The sequence below is a fragment of the Thamnophis elegans genome, chromosome 2 (genome assembly GCF_009769535.1).
Source record: "Thamnophis elegans isolate rThaEle1 chromosome 2, rThaEle1.pri, whole genome shotgun sequence".
NCBI lineage: Eukaryota > Metazoa > Chordata > Lepidosauria > Squamata > Colubridae > Thamnophis > Thamnophis elegans.
In genome coordinates, this window is record NC_045542.1 from 55,059,126 (window position 1) to 55,078,442 (window position 19,317).

Genomic DNA, 19,317 nt, shown 5'->3' on the forward strand with positions numbered 1-19,317 from the left:
AGGGGTGTGAAATTCGCGACTCGTGGGCCAGATGCATCACATGCTGGCCACCCCCACCCCTGGTTTAGCAAAGGGGGGTAAAGTCATGAAATGTCACGTGACAACAGTTTGACACTCCTGTTCTAAGCAAATAATTATTTCTAAGCAAAAAAGATCCTCAGTGGTGCAGTGGCTAGAGTGTAGTACTGCAGGCTACTTCTGTTGACTGCTGGCTCCGCAATTTGGCAGTTTGAATCCCACCAGGCTCAAGATTGACTCAGCCTTCCATCCTTCCAAGGTGGGTAAAATGAGGAGCCAGATTGTTGGGGGCAAGATGCTGACTCCCTAAACTGCTTAGAGAGGGCTGTAAAGCACTGTAAAGTGGTATATGTCTAAGTGCTCTTGCTCTTGCTATTAACAGAGCTGAGATTTCATAGCATTTTACTGGATTCCTCAATGAAAGTTGATTTTCAAGGTCACACACACACAAAAAATCCATTTGTTTCTCCCAGAAATGGTTGACCAAAGAAATAAAACTGGCCTTGTTCCTGAGCATTCTCACCATGGATAGAGCATGATTCTCAGCATGGATAGAGCATGATAAAGAGAAAGTAAAGAGACAGTTTGATCTGTACAAAACAGGGCAAGCGCCAAGAAAAGCCAAACACTCATCAGAAACCATGAGGTAATTTAACAGGCCACTTCACATCTCACTCTCTTTCTAGCAATAAAAAATTAAAAAGGGGACAAAAGGTTCAGCTGTTTTTCTCCCCAACCCAGGACTTTGATCTTCATTTATTCAAAAGTACAATTACACCAAAATACTTTTTTTTAATAAGAGAGCATTAAACTGGCTGAAGCAGGATGTTGCAACTTAGAAACACTGAAAAAAGCACAAAAGAGAAAGCATTAACATGTCACTCTATAAATAAATCTTGTTTAACATGAGAAGTATTAGTAAACATGCAACAAAATAAATAATGGAAGCAGAGCACAGGCTGAAATACACAAATGCCATACATTTCTCTGGGCTGTAGTTGTTATTTCATAGAAAACTACTATAGGTACAACCTCCCAAAATTGAACAAACTGGAAATATTTTTTATACATATTTCATGGGAGCAGAGAATATTTTAAACACATAATGAAAAAAAAATGCACCTGCAAAAACACAACAAAACAAGACAATCCCAACATCCTGACAGTAGGGAGAGAGACACTACAGTATACATATAATATAGGAGTGGCAAAAGGAATCTCCTCACTGCTACACTACATCTGGTTCAAGTGGAATATGCTACATAGAAAGTGGAAATATTTGGTATCAATGTAAATTAAAAAAAACACACAGTGACCATAAATGGAGTGTATACATGAAATATACATCATAGAAAGCAAACGTGTGCTATCTTATTCGATTCACACATTTCATCTATTCAGGATAATGTGCAAAAGGTGAAAGATTTATATGGTATAAAGACAAATCAGAGTATAAAATACAGTGCCAAGATAATAAAACAAAATAAACAAAATAGGGAGGAAGTATCTCCAACAAAGTTACCAATAGGGCATGAATATGATGTTAGTTAACGTCCTTGAAGCTGATTAACAATAGGAAAAAAATTATGTGACATCTATGTCGAACTTGTGCCTCATTAAATGTTATTTTCTGACAAGAATCCTAAATAATTCTTTTTAAAAGTATCTCTAACCTAGGGTCGCAATTCATAGTTATTATATTTAGACTATTTCAAACAATGCTCCAAATATTGGGCTTTCTTTACAAAGGACTTACAAAGACTGTCCAAGTCAAAAAGATTAAGATTTGCAATAAATTGTGAGATCATTTATATTAATAAAAGCATGTCTAGTGTTCTTCTAGGTGACTGATGGCATAATAAGATGCACCTGTCTTTAATTCCCCCATAACTGAAAAACTTCCCTTTTTGTGGGTAACCTCAATACAAGTTTAGCTATTATGTATGCAGCCAGCATCAGCATGAGCTAATCCCAATGCAAGACTGCAATGTTAGCCCTCCATGCTCTCCCCAGATAAGGACCCGTCATGTCTTAGCATCCTCCAATTTGCATAAGAACAATTAACCATGTTTATCTCCAGACACACTAAGTGCTGCTGGGTATTAATTCTGTGCTACCGTAGAGCAGAGTACTTAGCATCCTAATTATGCCTTGATGGATTCTATTGGAAGTCAAATGCCTTTGTTCTAGATTTATTTCTCTTGATTAGGCACTTTTGAACCAAGTGGGACAGCCTGGTGGTTACTAATGAAGGCATCACATTCAAGGTAGAAGCAGTGATCAAACAGGAGAGGAGGAACAAGCTGTTGTTTCTCATCTTACCCAGCTGTCCTCAGAAAACTACTGCCATGCAAGCATCCTGGAAGCATTCAATGATTTTTGTACAGAAGATTAGTTAGCATTCACCAGCAGGAAGGTAAAATTGGAACAAGCAGGTGACTTGTAGCCAGCCTAGAAAGAAGGACTAAACTGGATTACTCTGGGGGAAGAAACATCTTTCAAGAATGAGTCCACAGAGGTTTCTGTACAGAAATCATTTGGATGCAGTAACTTTTCTCTGCTTGGGGTGGAGCTGTCAGTTTTAATTCTGACAAATTAAGAGTTTTGGTTTGATTTGGTTTTTTAACTAACTTACCTTAAAGTTGCAAACAATTATTGAACATAATTTACAATTTCTCGACATTAAACACTTTCTTTAAAGGGAAGTTTCCCCTTATCTTACTTTGCACTTTGATTACAAGCACAGACAATCATAATATTAAATATGTAACAGTCGATTTCAAAGGCAAGCTCTCCAAAAATCCAGTTACCTTTTGGTGGGAATATTTCACTTGTGTACCAGGATCTTATTTTTCTGTAGCACAGCTTATAGGTTGTCAGTTTATCTTGTTCGCTTTATGATACACTACTATTAAAACCATGGGATGGAAGCCAGAAGTTTAAAACTGACTGGGAGGAGGGGATTTAACATTTACAGAAAATGGAATAGTTGTTTCCTTGCCTATCATTCAAGATAGGTAGAAGACAAAATAAGGGATGATTGCATTCCAACAAAAGAAACCAATAATGACAATTTGGCAGACATTAGAATTTCCCCTCTGGAACTGCCCTTGAGAGCTGAATCATTTCTGGGAAATAGATTTCTTACCTACCCAAGAATTATGAAGACACAATTATCTTCCATTATTTTGTCAGATTGCTTTGCTGTCAGATTGCTTTGCTGTCAGGCTCTTTTAGATGCATAGTTATCCTTCCTGACAGATCAATTCAAAATGCTGCCAGATCTAGCTTGCCCAGCATAGGAGAAGCAATTGTTTCATTATAGGTGTTATGGGCAAGTGGCTTACCACATCTGACAATTTTTTAAAAATGTGTGAATTAGTCCTATCTTGTCCACTGAACTGGCACTCTGCTTCATGCATGTTTTCTTGGCTGAAAATGTCAAAAGCAGAATTCCGTGAATCTACTGTATGACACACCAGAGGAATTAATATGCCTTTCTGATAGCACTTGTCATTTCAGATGGATGTTACTGGGAGAAAGAAGGGGAAACTTTTAGCTCAATAAATTTGTTTATAGGTGTGGCAGGAAGGAGCATTTGATAAATTAACAAAGATGCACATGTGTGAAGTTGATTGTTGTAGATGACTTTGCCCCCAGTCTTCTTGCCTTGTGAGGGTGAAGATTCATCCTCCGAGCTTGTGGGTTGGTTTCTGATCGTTTCATTACCAGGCTAGGTAACATCTTCAGTGGAGTTTAGGGGATGTCAGTGTCAGCGTTTTCTTCTGTTTTATAAAGGCTTCGTGTGGTCAGTAGGTCTTGTGATGGGTCAGGTCACCTACTGATCACATAAAGCCCTTATAAACAGAAGAATAGTGACACTGAAATTCCCTAAATTCCACTGAAGATGTTACCTAGCCTGGTAACGAAATGTTCGAAAACCATCCCACAAGAGAATAAATCTTTATCCTCATCCTGCAACCAAGCTACAGATATTCGCCACTCTTTCTGATCTCAGTACTGGCCAGCTTTCCGAAAAAACTTTTTAGGACATGGCGTAGTTTTAAGAGATCCAACTGGGATTTGCCAAGAATTCTCTTTGGTAGCTGAAGTATGAGTCTGAAATTGCAAATATTGCAAAATGCAATAATACATTCTGAGAAGCTGCAAATGGACACACATAATACATACTTGGGGTATACCTGTCAATGATGTAATGAAACATTTTTTAAAACTTCCCAAAATAATGATGTTACCATTCCTAACAATTTAACTTGAGCGTTCTATAACCACCTATTCATCTATATTTTCTATAATTCACAGTTTTATTCTCCAGGGCATTCCTCCTGAAACATTACGTTGCAAATTCGTTTTATCAAAGGTAAGAAAGTGTTATTATGGGGGCCTTAATTATTGCCTTCATTTCTATTTAATTATCATTTCTATTTAATTATCAGCTACCCTCTAAATTAATTATATGAAGTGATCTGCCCTAGAGTAGCTAAAAGATAAGAGAATCTTAATAAAATTCAACACTCAGAAAAAAAGACTTAAAGAGATTGTTTTTTTAAATGCATAACTAAAAATAAATTAAAAGTTAAAAGTTACATTTCAGAAGCTAGTAAAATTAAGGCATTTGCTCCAATGACTAATTACAGAGAAAAAATGTCTTACAAAGAGAATAGATGCTGCTGTACGATGGCTTTAGATCATCAGAATGATGGGAGAGAGGTCTAATACAGACAGAGCTGAGATAGGAAGATAAAGTAAAGGAGGGCTGGAGAGAATGATTATTTGAGGCGAGAGGGAAGGATATGGGTTTGTACATATCTGTGGGCAACATGATAGGAGAAGAAGTGAAGAGAAGAGTGAAGAAGAGAAGAGTAAGCTTGGCAGAGAGGATTCTAAAAGGAAGAGTAGAATGAGTGAATGAATGAGCAGACTTTATTGTCAACTGAGAATGTGGATTATGAGAAAGAGTAAGCTACTGGTTCCATAGGATACTGATATATCATATATCAGATTTCATTTCCATCTTGCATTCAGGCTGTGAATCTGAAAAGTGAAATCTCTTTCAAATGAAGCTTGACTTCTGCTGATACATGCCATTTTCTTGGCCACAATACAGCAAAGGGTTGCCATTGATTTCTTTGGAGATGTGGATTTGGGGTTTTGTCTGCCTAGACTAAAGGTCTGCATGCCCTAGTGGTTGGTAATGCCAATATAAATCAGGCCTGACTAGGTACAGCTTTTGGATGTCAGCCAAGGTCACCTAGATACTTCATTCCAGTTGGGACTTAATATCCAGTTATTTATTTAGCTTCCCTGCTTTGTCTTTCAGTGAAATCAGTGCTTTGTGATTCGTCACATCTATTATGAATCTATGAATAGTCATCTATAGGAGCCATTCTGCAACTAAGCCCCTGGATAGAGATACCTGGTTTAAGGAAACTTTGAAGGACAGAACATCACAGGAAAAAATAAAGAAGGTGCTGTTGTGGGATTGGTGTAATGTTTTAGCCTTGGGCCAGCACTATTGCAAGGAATTACATTTCTACCTCCAACCATTTGCCTGTTATTCTTTTTGTAAGATCTCCAGATTTACTTGGTAATTTAAGCAATCTACCAACCCTTTACAAATAGATAACCTGGGATCAAATACTAACCCTAAAACAAAGTGATCTTTTTCCCTCCTCAAACTATACTGATTAAAAAGCAAGTTAAAATGGCCTGGCTTTGATTTTCCAAGACAATTAGAAAAGAAACTTTAATCTGAAATTTCAGACTAACCTGGCCTTTTTATTGGTTTTTTGGTGGGCGTGTCTTTCCTTTTGTTTTGAACTGCAGGAGAGTATGGGATGACCGAGGAAGAACTATTCTTACGAAAATGCTCCTTCAGCCCCTTGATAGAGCGGTCCAACTGGCTGGAACGGATCTGGTAGTAAACATTCATGAAGTCTAGAAAAAAAATAATGCACATTACAAAGCAGACTTCTTTTTTGTTAGTCCTCCAAAATACCGATAGCACAATAATGTAACAGAAAAATTGCTCATCAATTTCAGTAAATTGGATTATACTTATTGGAAAAAGAAACCACACTGCCAAACTGTTTCATTTTATTTGTGTATGTGTATGTGTATGTGTATGTGTATGTGTATGTGTGTGTGTATGTATATATATATGTGTGTGTGTGTGTATACACATATACATATACACATACATACATATACATATACATATACATACATACATACATACACACACAAATATAAAATAATATAAAACATAAAATATAAAATATAAAATAATATAAAATATAAAATAATATAAAATATAAAATAATATAAAATAAATATAAAATATAAAATATAAAATATAAAATATAAAATATAAAATATAAAATATAAAATATAAAATATAAAATATAAAATATAAAATATGAAATATGAAATATGAAATATGAAATATGAAATATGAAATATGAAATATGAAATATAAAATATAAATATAAAATATAAAATATAAAATAAATATAAAATATAAATAATATAAATATAAAATATAAAATAATATAAAATATAAAATATAAAATAATATAAAATATAAAATAATATAAAATATAAAATATAAAATATAAATATAAAATATAAATATAAATATAAAATATATAAATATAAAATAATATAAAATATAAAATATAAATATAAAATAATATAAATATAAAATAAAATATAAATATAAAATATAAAATAATATAAAATATAAAATAATATAAAATATAAAATATAAAATATAAATATAAATATAAATATAAAATATAAATATAAAATATAAAATATAAAATAATATAAAATAATAATATAAAATATAAATATAAAATATAAAATATAAATATAAAATATAAAATATAAAATATAAAATATAAAATATAAAATATAAAATATAAAATATAAAATATAAAATATAAAATATAAAATATAAAATAAATATAAAATATAAAATATAAATATAAAATATAAAATATAAAATATAAAATATAAAATATAAAATATAAAATATAAAATATAAAATATAAAATATAAAATAATATAAAATATAAAATATAAAATATAAAATAATATAAAATATAAAATAATATAAAATATAAAACAAACATAAAACATAAAACATAAAACATAAAACATAAAATATAAAACATAAAATATAAAAATGTTTTGTTTAGGAAATGTCTATTTATTAAAATGCATTGCTTTATAAATAAGAAAAAAAGAAAACAAAAAAAGAAAATATCATTACACTCCAATAACCATTTGAACTATAAACTATAGTAAACTATATCTACAAAGCTTGACTAGAAAATGTAAAGTTAGCAAAAATCAGTTCGTAAAAGGCACTATATTTAAAATTAGATCAATTAGGTCAACTCTAAACATTTTTGCTTTTTAAAAAAAAAATACTGACTTTAGTACAGTTACCACTGCCAAAGATGACTTATTCAAGGGTACACAACGTGCAGCTGTCCAGATGTTGCTGAACTACAAATCCCAGTAGCCCTAAGCAATATAGCTAACAATCTGGGATATTGGAAGAAGCAATTCAGCAATCCTTTCAGAAGCCAAGCCTTGTGCACTTATATGGGAAATACCAACAAATAATTTTCAAAGCATGCAGAGTTAATTCTGCCTTCTCCAAAATTCCCTTATGCCTTCTAAATTTCAGTCTCCTACCCTTACTAGAGCTGTGCTCTAATTCTCTGAATGCTCGCTCTACAAAGCTCTCCCTAGAAGCTATGCTGGTGTGAGAAATGGCTCTGTTCCTTAGGCTTCCCTTCTGGACTCCTGCAGGTGGTTGCTTCTCCTCACACAGGCAGTTAAAACCTGTACCGCAAACAAAATGAAGACAGACCAAGTCACCCAAAACAGGCCTATCACAATATTTAGCGGGGCTCCTTTCAGCTAGGTTGCAATGGAGGCAGTCAATCATTAGGAACAAAGGTATGGAGCTATCTCTGGGAATAATATGGATTCAGTTCTTGGTTCAGTTGCATGAGAGAACACCACAACAATCACCTCCAGCCAAATTAGAGTTTCATGTTTGAGAACCAAAGCTGTGTTGGTTTTGTAGCAGCAGAAATGTTGGTTTATTGAAATGGGCAGGCTTCTTTGACCCTGTATGGGCCACTAGTCTACTTCATCCAATGCTGTTCCAGGATGGTTAAATGGGTGACTGAGTTAAATTTAGCCAAATCAATCACAACTTCAAGCGTTAGAAGATATGGGAATTGTATACATAAACCGGTTATTTTTTAAAAAACACATTACAAAAACTGAAGACTATAGGGATTAATGTGATGGCAAATTCCCAGATTAAATTATTACAGCTAGTCCTCAATTTATGACTCATCACATAGTGACTGTTTGAAATTACAACCGACCCTGAAAAAAGGACTTTCTACCTAATTTAAAAGTTCCTCCCCCTGCAGTCATGTGACTGGATTTTGGGCATTCAGCAACTTGCCTACTTTTATAGCCATTTGTAGCATTCTGAGGTCACATAATTGTGATTTGTGACATTTTTGCAGGAAAGTGGCATTTAATTCTGGTTTCTAAAAAAGAAAACCGCCCCAGAATGAACAATGGGTTTGCTTAATGACCATGTTCACTTTATGATTCCCACATCTGCTTAATAGCCACTCCAAAAAAGTCATAAAATTGTATGGGATCACAAAATGACTCACTTTACGATTGTCATGATTTATAACCAAAATTGTGGGTTCAATTATAGGCCGATCCTTGAAATGATCTTCAACTTTTGAAATGATTTTACAATATTTTAAAGAAAATATACAATTATCCCCTTAGCTTTCCTCTCTGAGACCAAAAACAAATCTAGAAGGCAACTATTTGGGGTACTGTAATGTCATGGCTCTCTTCTCTCCGACCTTTAATTCCATTTGCCTCCATTTTTTTTTTTTCCTGTGCATTTCGATTTTGGAACCTGCCCCCCCCCGCCCCGCCCCAAATGTGTCAAACTAAGCATTTTAGGACATGATGTAATTTTTCAAAATAAAAGAATGGAACTCTATGTGCTTTGTTTCACAGTACTCCTGATGTCAAAACAGAATTATAAACAATAAGATGAGAAACCTGAATTGGGAATAGACTGCTCTACTCACAAGCCTGCTTTATGTGAAATCAATTGGACATTTTTGTGATAATTTAAATGCAATTAATTTCCATGGAAATTAAATCCAATTAATTTAATCTAAATTCAAACTTATGTAATTTGTAATGGATATACTAGAACATCTGCTAATTTATATTGAGCCCCATCCTGTTCATGTCAGAGGCACTGTTTAAGGCGCTACCGGGTTGAAAGGATTAGCCAATGACATCAGCATTGCCTGGGGTGGTGCAGGGCAATAAGTGAAGTAACCCTACGTTATCAACGAGAACTAATCTTAAGAAAAGGATTGTTAATATGAAATAAATTGGGAAGTTTTACAATTTTTCTTATTCTATAGCTTTTCACATGAACGGGGCTCAAACACCAATTTGGTCAAATAATTTGGACAGTTAACCACATGCAATCAGCCCCTTATCAAATAACACATAGTTTTCAAGTAAATATAGTTCACTTGACCCACAAAACACATGAAGATTCACCAGTGAGAAATAATCTTATCCTTTCATTTTGTATTTTTCCTGTTATAACCAGAACCGCCTAACAGTGTTTCTTCCTGTCCCTCACTTCCCAGGTTCATCCATATTTAAGACAATATCCCACAGTTTGGAAGCCCAGATGTGTTGTGGCTGCAACTTCCCCAAAGGCCAAAGCCCCTCCGGGCTGGGAATTTTGAAAACCACATTCACAAAAAGCTGGAGTTCGCTTATGTAGAAAACTGCTCTGGAGATCTGAATCCTCTTCCATTTACTCCTTCCTATTTTCTCCAAGAAATTCCCAACTTCCCAAGCTTCCCTCTCTCCTACTCACTCCAGACTGGACTTGAAGATATCAACTGTTCCTGTGGTTCTTGTTGCTGGACTGCTGAGAACAGAGAAAGGTAAGCGGCTGATGTCAAGAAAGCATGCAAAGCTCATGAATGTCCACAGAAGAAGCAAATAAATTATTTCTGCTAGCAAAAATAATGTATTATTTCGGCTATTATTCTAGGAAAAAAGGAAACAATGAAAGATTTCTTTGATTTTGATAGGAACTTCTGAACTATACTCATTTCCTCACTTGGGTAGGGGAATGCAAAAGAGGCTAAAACTGAAATGAGCATAGTTTCTCATATCACATTTTAAATCATCTGCATTATTGGTATTACTTTAATTTTTGTTCAATAAATAAATGTCTTGAGCATTTCTTAAAATCTACATTAGAATTTAAAGCAAGCTAAAAATTACATGTAGGGGAATGTTGCACAATTCCAGCAGTTACTAGAATTCAAGCCATTTCCAAGCTATAAAGTTCTTTAGTTTTAATCTAATTTGTTTTGTGGAGCCAACTATTGTAACTAAGATTTATAATTTAGCGTAGAATTATTCAAACATCTTTGAGACAGTAGAGTTTTGACAGTTATAAAACGCTTTTCAAAATGACTGCTATGTTGAGCATGGGTAATTAAAATACATCCATTTCCCAGAAGCACAACAAGGAGCATGTCTAAACAAATTAATATCTTTACAATAATTGTGGGAGCTTGGAAAATAACATTTGTGCTTGAAGCTTATTTCACCATGCTCATTTCCCATTTGCTATTTTAATTAAAATGATCAAAAATACATGCAAGTAAGACAGGAAGTTTGATAGATATTGCCAGGCATTTCTGCACATGCACAGGTATGATACTGGGGACCAAAATTATGTGTGTATTCAGCCATTGTGTTTATAAAATAATAAAAGCCTTAAGAAAGGAAATTTAGAATGGAAAAAGAAGAAACAGTTAAGTATTTTTTAGTTATTTGTTAAATCCTCTTCATTCAAGGACTCAAGGAAAGAAACTCAGTGCTTTCTTTCTCTAGCTTTTTTTAACCACTTCAACCAATTTGTAAAATAAGTTGGGCTGAGAGAGAGTGACTGGCCCAAATAAGAATAGGCTAAGGTGGTTTCTTCAGACTAGAATTCCTCTTCCCAAATATCTTTTCTTTTGAAAAAAAAATTAGGTTTAAGTTCTGGAACATGTGCTTACATTCACCAAAAAATCTGCCTTTTGAAAATCAGATTCTTTTACTGTTTTCATCTCTTTTATCCTAGCAATCTTCCGGATAAGTCACTTATATTTTTACACTGAAAGTGAAAAACACGTTGACAATATATAGCCAGTTCAAACAATAGATTTCGGTGCCATGCTTAGAACCACAGCAATCTATGTAGACAGCCAATTGCTTTCCTTTTCCAGGCAATGTTAAAAGTCAAAGTAGCTTCAGTTCAGAAAAAAAATCCACATATGGAATCTGAACCAGGTTCAATTCAACTTCTAGATTTCAATAAATGTTAGCATTCTGACTGGTGCATTAAAATTAGATACTTACAGATAAAAGCTTCATTTACCAGAATAAGAGAATCAGCTTTGCCAGATGACAAAATAGTAATAAGCACTTAGACTTCTATACCATGCTTCACAGTGCTTTATAACCCTCTCTAAGCAGTTTTACAGAATCAGCGTATTGCCCCCAACAATCTGGGTCCTCATTTTACCCACCTCGGAAGGATGGAAGCCTGTGCCCAGCTGGAAAGGGGGTTTGCTGGGCAGCTGCTTGTGAGCATGGTCACTCATGGCTGCTGTGTTGCACTGCTGCAACAGTGCAACACAACCGTTCACCCCTGAGCTGTGCCCGGCTCTTTGGGAGCCCGCTTGCAAGAGAGCAGCCGCCTGGCAACCCCAAAACAATAAGCCCTCCCCTGATAATAAGGCCCAAGCCATATTTTGCGGGTCAAATGAAAATAAGACCCTGTCTTATTTTGGGGACGCACGGTATGAACCAGTTGTCAAGCATCCGAATGTAAATCACGTGACCATAGGGATGCCGCAATGGTCATAAGTGTGAAAAATAGTCACTTTTTTCATTGCCATTATAACTTTAAACGATCACTAAACAAACTGTTGTAAGTTAAGGACACCTGTACATTGTACATATGATGTGAGAGGAAGATGAGACTAGAAAAAATGACTGAGCTTTGCAAAGTTGAACAAAGAAGAAAGGGAAGACAACAGGTAAAGAAGGTAGATAATATCACAGAAATTACAGAGCTGACTTATGGAAGAACTGTAAGCTATTATTAGAGGCTAGTTAAGATGAAGAATATTTGTTCATGTAGTCCCCAACTCTATGATATCTAAGTAATATCCCAACTGAGCCCAACAATGATATCTAACTAACAGCCTTCAATTTTTGACATGAAACTTTTGGAAAAAATAAAGAAATAATACATTCCGTGTATGTATTCTAAATAGAATACATATAGTATATGTAATGTATTATTATATATATTAAATACATGCCACATTCTATTAATTTTTCACACTTTATAATCCAGACTTTTAATTTGCTTCCTATGATTTGCTTGTTACCATACGTTTGAAACATATTTTTGTGCCATAAATTTAAAGATGCATGAGAACTACATTATTCAGGAATCTAATGAGTGCATAGGCAAAAGGGCACTTTTTAAATGTCTCACTGAAGTACATTAGGGCCATTGCTGGCTTAGTGGAAATGTGAATTTCATTTGTTTGTACAGTGTCCCAAAAGCAGTTCATAAACAGCCAAAATGGCTAAAATAAGAATAAAATAATAAAACAAAGTACAAGATAAAATCACTCAACACAGAAATAGGAAGGCAAAACTTAAGTACCTGATAAAAGTCTTGCTAACTAAAATGTGTCAGGCAGAAGCTTAGAACATAGGCAATTCCTAAAATCAACTTACCATGATTCCTTCCATACTCCACTAGCCAACCAGAAATACGGACAATGTCCTGTAGGACACTCTCAGGTAGGTGTTCTAAGGACACATCTTCTTGAGTCTTTAAGTCATCATCCAAAGTGATAAGATCCAGGATAAGGATTGGTGGAACTGGTTTAGAATTTCGGGTCATAAGGCTACGAAATTCAGATTCCAACGATTCCTTCCCCCTCTCAAAAAGCAATTTCTGGATGAGGCAACACAATTTTTTTAAAAAAGATTACAGCTATATATTACAGTGTGAAGGGATAAAATAACATATTATTTGTATTGTTGCCCAAATCATAAACATGGGTTCAAACCACACAAGCAAGAAAAGGGTATCGTTTATTTTTTATTTTTTTTTACAAAACCAAACACTGCACATAGTTCAGCAATAGTTCCTATTTAAAAAGCTTGGATGTCTCAACTTTAAAACAACATCTCAAGGTTTGGGGGGAAAATTGAAAGTTGGATAATGACCCCTTTTGTAAAGGACACAAACACTGGATTTGCAGTTATCATGTTCTTCTGGACCATGACATTCAGACATTCTGGCTCACAAATATTTGTTTCCCATTGAAGAAAACATGGCAAGAAATAAAAATGTAACTCCATTTTATCCCTCAATGATTTTTCAGTGTCTCAACTAAACATAAACCAGCAAAGGTCACAGGATATCAAGGCAAACCACTAGTGATCTGTTTCAAAAAGCAACACTATAGTTCCTTTCAACCCTTGAAAAGCCAGTTTTCCCCCTCTTCCCTTACTTCAAATACAGATGAAACTTGTGTTCTAACAAGATCACATCACAGTCATGAATGTTTTCTTTCTCATTGGATTGTCTTCCAGTTGCAATCCTAATTCCATTTCACTCAATCCAGTTGAGTGCATCTTTGTCAGCATGAGATTCTCACTAAGTTTGAGTCTATGGATAATGCATTTGTAAGAAGAATAGGCATCACGCAGAGACGACTTCTTAGGGAGTTGTTATTCCCTCAAAACTCTGCTTTGCAAGCCCTCCCCTTCAATATTTACAAATACTTGTGAAGAAATAAATGGCCTGGTGAGAGAGACAGCGTGTGCGTGTGACAGAAAGGGGAGGGGAGAGTTTTCTCTGTTCAGTGACTGGCTGTGTTTGGTTGAAATGATTGGCATGTCTCAGAGTCAGAAGCATGGACACCACTACCCTAAACCTGCTTGATTTGAATGTGATCAGGGGCTGTGGGCAAATATGAGCTGCTTTTAAAGTAGACATGGAACCGTCTGCAGTTGGAACAGATGGTGGTTTGGCAGGACTCATTTATGTTCATATTCAAATACATACCACTCTATTGAGTTCTGGACTATCAGGATTGTTATCTTGAAAATATTCCACAGCCTTCTGGATTTTAGCCATGCAGCCTAAATATTCTTCCAGTCTCCCTGTAGGACTATAATGGGGAAAAAAGTAGTTCAGGAAGAAAGGTCATCAGACAACTGATTGCTACAAAACTATACAGTATAAAGTTTTTTTACTATTTTCCCCTGAAGACTAGAAAATAATTATGTTTATTTCCCCCTCAGAAACCCCTGCTGTCATTAACCAGAACTGGACCTTTGGTTCACCATCAACTGTTAGTTCAGAGGTTTCAGTTGACAAGTTCCCTTTGAAACACTGTCATAGTTACTGGTAGAGATATAAGGAGGGGAATGGACATTTTTTTTAGGGGGTAAGTTTTTTTGATATATGGAGTTCAACTTCCAGAATTCTTAAGAACAGATGTGCTAGTTAAAAATTCACACATCAGGGGAGATTCCATATTGGAAAGTATTGTTTTGATTCAGCCACTTTTCAAACCAAGTGAAATTATTCTGTTTGGAAGAAAATTGAGCTTTTAAAGAAGATCAATGTTATCATGTATCAACTTACCCTTCCTTTATTATCTTCTCTGTGTCGTTTGCTACATGGTAGTAACTTATAATGTGATCCAAACAAAAGAGAGTCTTCTCCACATTCTCCTGAAGACGCTGAAGATTTTCAGTTTGTTTATGTACAGGGATAATTGAGTTCTCCAGCTTCATCAAACGGCTTTCAAAGGATGAAAGTATTGAAACCTAAGCAAAAAAAGTCAGAATAAATCAGTTTTAGACAACTGAGACCATTTTCTTCAACCATTTTCACTACTATCTTTTAATTTGCAGTTCTATCAAATAAAGCAATAGAATTCAAAATGTATAAAGTAGCCATGCTAGAAAAGGTTCAGCATGCTTTATGAAAGCAAATGATCTTTATTTTGGAATTATTATCAAGGTTCTGAGATTTTCTTCAGACAAGATAATATTCACAGCAAAAACAGGGAAAGATTAAAATTTATATTACATTGAAGCCATTAAATTCTGTCAACATGAAATGTGGGAGGCGCTTACTGGGATGATTTCAGGTTGCACCAAAAAGCATAAATTATATAAGCTTACCATATTTCTTGTGAGCTGATCACTTTTTTCTAAACTTTCTCTAATGAAGGACAATGTTTCTTCTTCCTAATGTTACAAAAAAAAGTGGGGGGACATACAATCACCAAAATAAATAATTTCAGAATGTAAAATTAATGTAAGTTCCCAACCATATTTAATTGTCAAACAATGTAACCCAAGTCCAAATCATTTTAAAGGTTTAAAAATTAAGGCCAACACTTGAACTGAACCTGAAAACCAACTGGAAACCAGGTAAACCAGTTAACAATCTTAGCTGCCACATTTTAAATCAACTGAAATGATTCTCTTCAAAGATAGCCTTGCCAACAATGCACTTCAATAGTCTTAATGTGGTATATTCACATTGTTTACTGTAGTTGTCACTTTCATAATCACCATCCAAAGATGCTGGGACAGCATTTTTATCAAGAAGTATTGTGCTAATCTGACCTTTCAAGTAGAATGCAATTCCTTCCAAGACATATTGATTCACAATGCTAAATCAACATTCTGTCAACAAACAGAACCTATTCAGATTAAAAGTTCATTTACTGTCAAACTAGCAAATTCAGGTTCAAAAATATCAACCACTTCTCTGAAGTTATGTGATGAAATACAAATGAGTTGTATTTCAACTGCATTTCACTCTAAACGACTTCTGTTGTGGTTTCATTCATTCACTCAGAGGGCAACAAAGAATTTGGTGAGACAGTCAAGGCTAAAGACACAGGTGTTGTCAAAACATTGTTCCACAGCAACATTTTCTTACATTATGTATCAATTGTTTTTTTTTTTTAAAAAAAAAACTTATATACCGCTTCATAGGGCTTTCAGCCCTCTCTAAGCGGTTTACAGAGTCAGCATATTGCCCCCACAGTCTGGGTCCTCATTTTACCCACCTCAGAAGGATGGAAGGCTGAGTCAACCTTGAGCCGGTGAGATTTGAACCGCTGAACTGCAGATAACAGTCAGCTGAAGTGGCTGCAGTACAGCACTCTAACCACTCTAACTCTAACTTTTCCCATCCCCCCTCACATCTTTCCCCTCCCCCAGTATCTTCCTATTTGCATTTGTATTTTATTCTATAATCTAATAAAATGTTTTAACTCAGCAATGTAATGCTGCTAACATATTGTCCCACTAGGTTTGCCACCTTTTTGTGATGCAGTGATATTAAAATGGCATTTTGAAAAGCCTTCCATCATGCCCAGGACCACAATTCCTTTAAAATCATCCTTTTATTTATTTTTTAATTGTATCCCATCTTTATTATTTTTACAAATATATCTCAAGGTGGTGAACATATCCAACACACCTTCCTCCTCCTAGTTTCCCCACAGCCATCCTGTGCAATAGGGAGGGAGGGAGAGGGAGAGGGAAGGAGGGGAAGAGGGAGAGGGAGAGACTGACCCAAAGTCACTCAGCTGGCTCTCATGGCTAAAGGGAGACTTGAAGTGGAACTCTCCCATTTTCTAGCCTGATGCCTCAACCACTGGACCAAACTGGCTTGCATTTTCCCATCCGCAACCCACTACATTTTACTTGCAGATTGCAAAGGGAAAAGGAAAAAAAAGGCCCACATTTAAATCATGCCCATAAATCAACCAGTCACAAGTGTCACTTGTCCTATTTCAGTGCATCCTTAAGTGCATCCTCTGCAGGGATGGCTCATATTTAAAGAGAGGCCACTACTGGAAGAACCTGCAAGCCCAATTCTTTAACATCATCCTTTTTGGACCAATATTTAATTCACCATTAACCGGACCATGATGTGTGAATTTCCTTTTCTGAGTGTAGGCAGCACACTGACACGAACCACCCCCCTTCTCCCTAAGCCCTGAGCCAAGAAGTGATTTGATTGGCGAGTTGATGGGTCAGGGGGCTGCTAATTCCGCCACGAGAGGTAGAGGGTTTCCCTACTATCTTAGAGGGACCCCAACACCCCGGCACCAGATGTCAAAGCAGCGCCCGGGGGGCGACAGGGAGGTAGGAAAAGGCCAAGCCCGGGCGAGGGGAGGGATTTTAAGCCTGATACCGGGGAGAGTCTCCGAAGAGCCGGCGTAACCACCCGCCCACCTGCTTGAGCTTTCCTTCTATTTCCCTCCTCCGGGCGGACGCCTCCTCCGTGGGAATCATCTTGAAACCCGACCGACCCCGGGAACCTGTGACAGGCAAGGCCGGCGCCGCCTCCTACGCGCTCCTGTCAACTCGTCCACGTCCGCCTCATTCCCCGCCCCTCCGCTACTGAACGCCTGCCATCCTGGGAGCGTCTGTACGGACCTAGCCGAGCATGCGCGGTGTAGTTGGGCGGGGCTGTGGCGTGCGCCTGCCCGTGTGCCGTCGTCTCCCCCTCGGAAAGATCGGCCATTTTGGAGAAGCCTTGAAAGCGGCTCTGTTTTGGACGTCACGTAGGCGCCGTCGAGAAATGGGAGGCGCTCTAGCCGCGTGTCACGCCTGGCTCGGTACTGCTTAATTTTAGCGGCTGTCATTGCTTAAAGTCTATGGAGGTTCTCAGTCATCCCAAAGGTACTTTTTCAGAAGGCAACTGGACTATTGTTTTTCCTTTTGAAGACGTTTCATCCAAGGAGCCTTTTCAGCTCTTAGCTGGATGGAGGGGAACAGAATGATTTATACTCCTTGCGGACAGCTGGTCATTTGCATTCTTTTTAGAGTCATGAGACCACCGGGAGGTTTATCTGTGTCCTCAGGATCACCTGGGTGGTGCTCCTGGTTCCTGTACCCTGCAAAATTTTCCTTTCTCTCGAAATCCGTTCATACTCCCACACCATTCAAAGGGTATTATTCCCAAAGTGGATAGGTAAAAGTCTATAGAGATTCTCAGTCATCCAGGTCATGGTGGATACAGATAAACCTCCCAAGTTCTTCAACGACCCTCTAAAACAGGGATGTCAAACTCAGGCCAGATGCTCATGTGCTGGCCATGCCGGTTTAGCAAGGGGGGAAAGTCCTGATGTGTTATGTGACGATGACATGACAACATGAGCTTGACACCCATGCTCTAAAAGGATGCAAATGACCAGCTGTCTGCAAGGAATATAAATCCTTCTGTTCCCCACTATCCTGTCAGAGCTGAAGAAGCTTCTTGGATGACAAGTGAAACATCTTCAAAGAAAAACAAAAAAGTCCAGTTGCCTTCTGAAAAAGCACCTTTGCGACAACCTGTTGCTTGAAAACCACTCTCGATGGGAGTTTAGTGAGCGTCTTAGCAATGAATCAATTCTAACAAATGGTTAAGGGGTCTATCCAGACGTAATTCCTACTGAATTTAGTGGAAGTCATTCTCTGATGAATCTGAGCTTGCATTTAGTATGGGTAGTCCTCGATTTACACTCAATTCATTCGTGACTGCTCAAAGTTACAATGGCACTGGGAAATGTGTCTTAATGGCCATGTACAACCTTTGCAGCTTTCCTATAATCATGTGACCAAAATTCAGCTGCTTGACAACTGGTTCATATTCATAACCTTTGTTGTGTCCCAGAGTCATGTGATTCCCCTTTTACAACCTGATAAAGTCAATGGGGAAGCTGGATTCACTTAGCAACCAAGTTACTAACTTACTGACTGCAGTGATTCACTTAAAAACTAGTAAGAAAACTTGTAAAATGAGCAAAACACACACAAATGTCTCATTTAACAACATTGATTTTGGACTCAGTTGTCGTAAATCAACGGCTACCTATATGCCAATGGGTATATAATTAACTTTCAAAAATAAGTCAGTAGTACACATTGCTCTTAACAATAAAGACAGTGGAAAATGATAAGGTCAACAAATGGATGTGAGGGCGATCTGGCTGCGATATCTGTCACACCGTTGATCGCCAACGTTGATTCTGCTGATTTGGCTGGGTAGGCAGGTGTCCCTTC

General features: G+C 36.5%; 1 protein-coding gene across 3 annotated transcripts in view; it reads right to left on the minus strand.

Annotated features, from left to right (window-relative positions):
- EXOC7 (exocyst complex component 7) overlaps positions 1–17,673 on the minus strand; it is a 42,203-nt gene extending 24,530 nt beyond the window's left edge. Inside the window, exons 1-6 of one of the 3 annotated variants that reach the window (XM_032212424.1) lie at positions 17,503–17,673; positions 15,427–15,492; positions 14,882–15,066; positions 14,297–14,402; positions 12,955–13,177; positions 5,809–5,976 (exon numbers count right to left, since the gene is read on the minus strand). In XM_032212424.1, the coding sequence (XP_032068315.1) occupies positions 5,809–5,976; positions 12,955–13,177; positions 14,297–14,402; positions 14,882–15,066; positions 15,427–15,492; positions 17,503–17,562 (808 nt within the window). In that variant the 5' untranslated portion in view covers positions 17,563–17,673. The remainder of the gene's footprint in view (positions 1–5,808; positions 5,977–12,954; positions 13,178–14,296; positions 14,403–14,881; positions 15,067–15,426; positions 15,493–17,502) is intronic. The other 2 variants (XM_032212422.1, XM_032212423.1) reach the window with 2 other exon arrangements.
- Between the last annotated feature and the right edge of the window lie 1,644 nt (positions 17,674–19,317).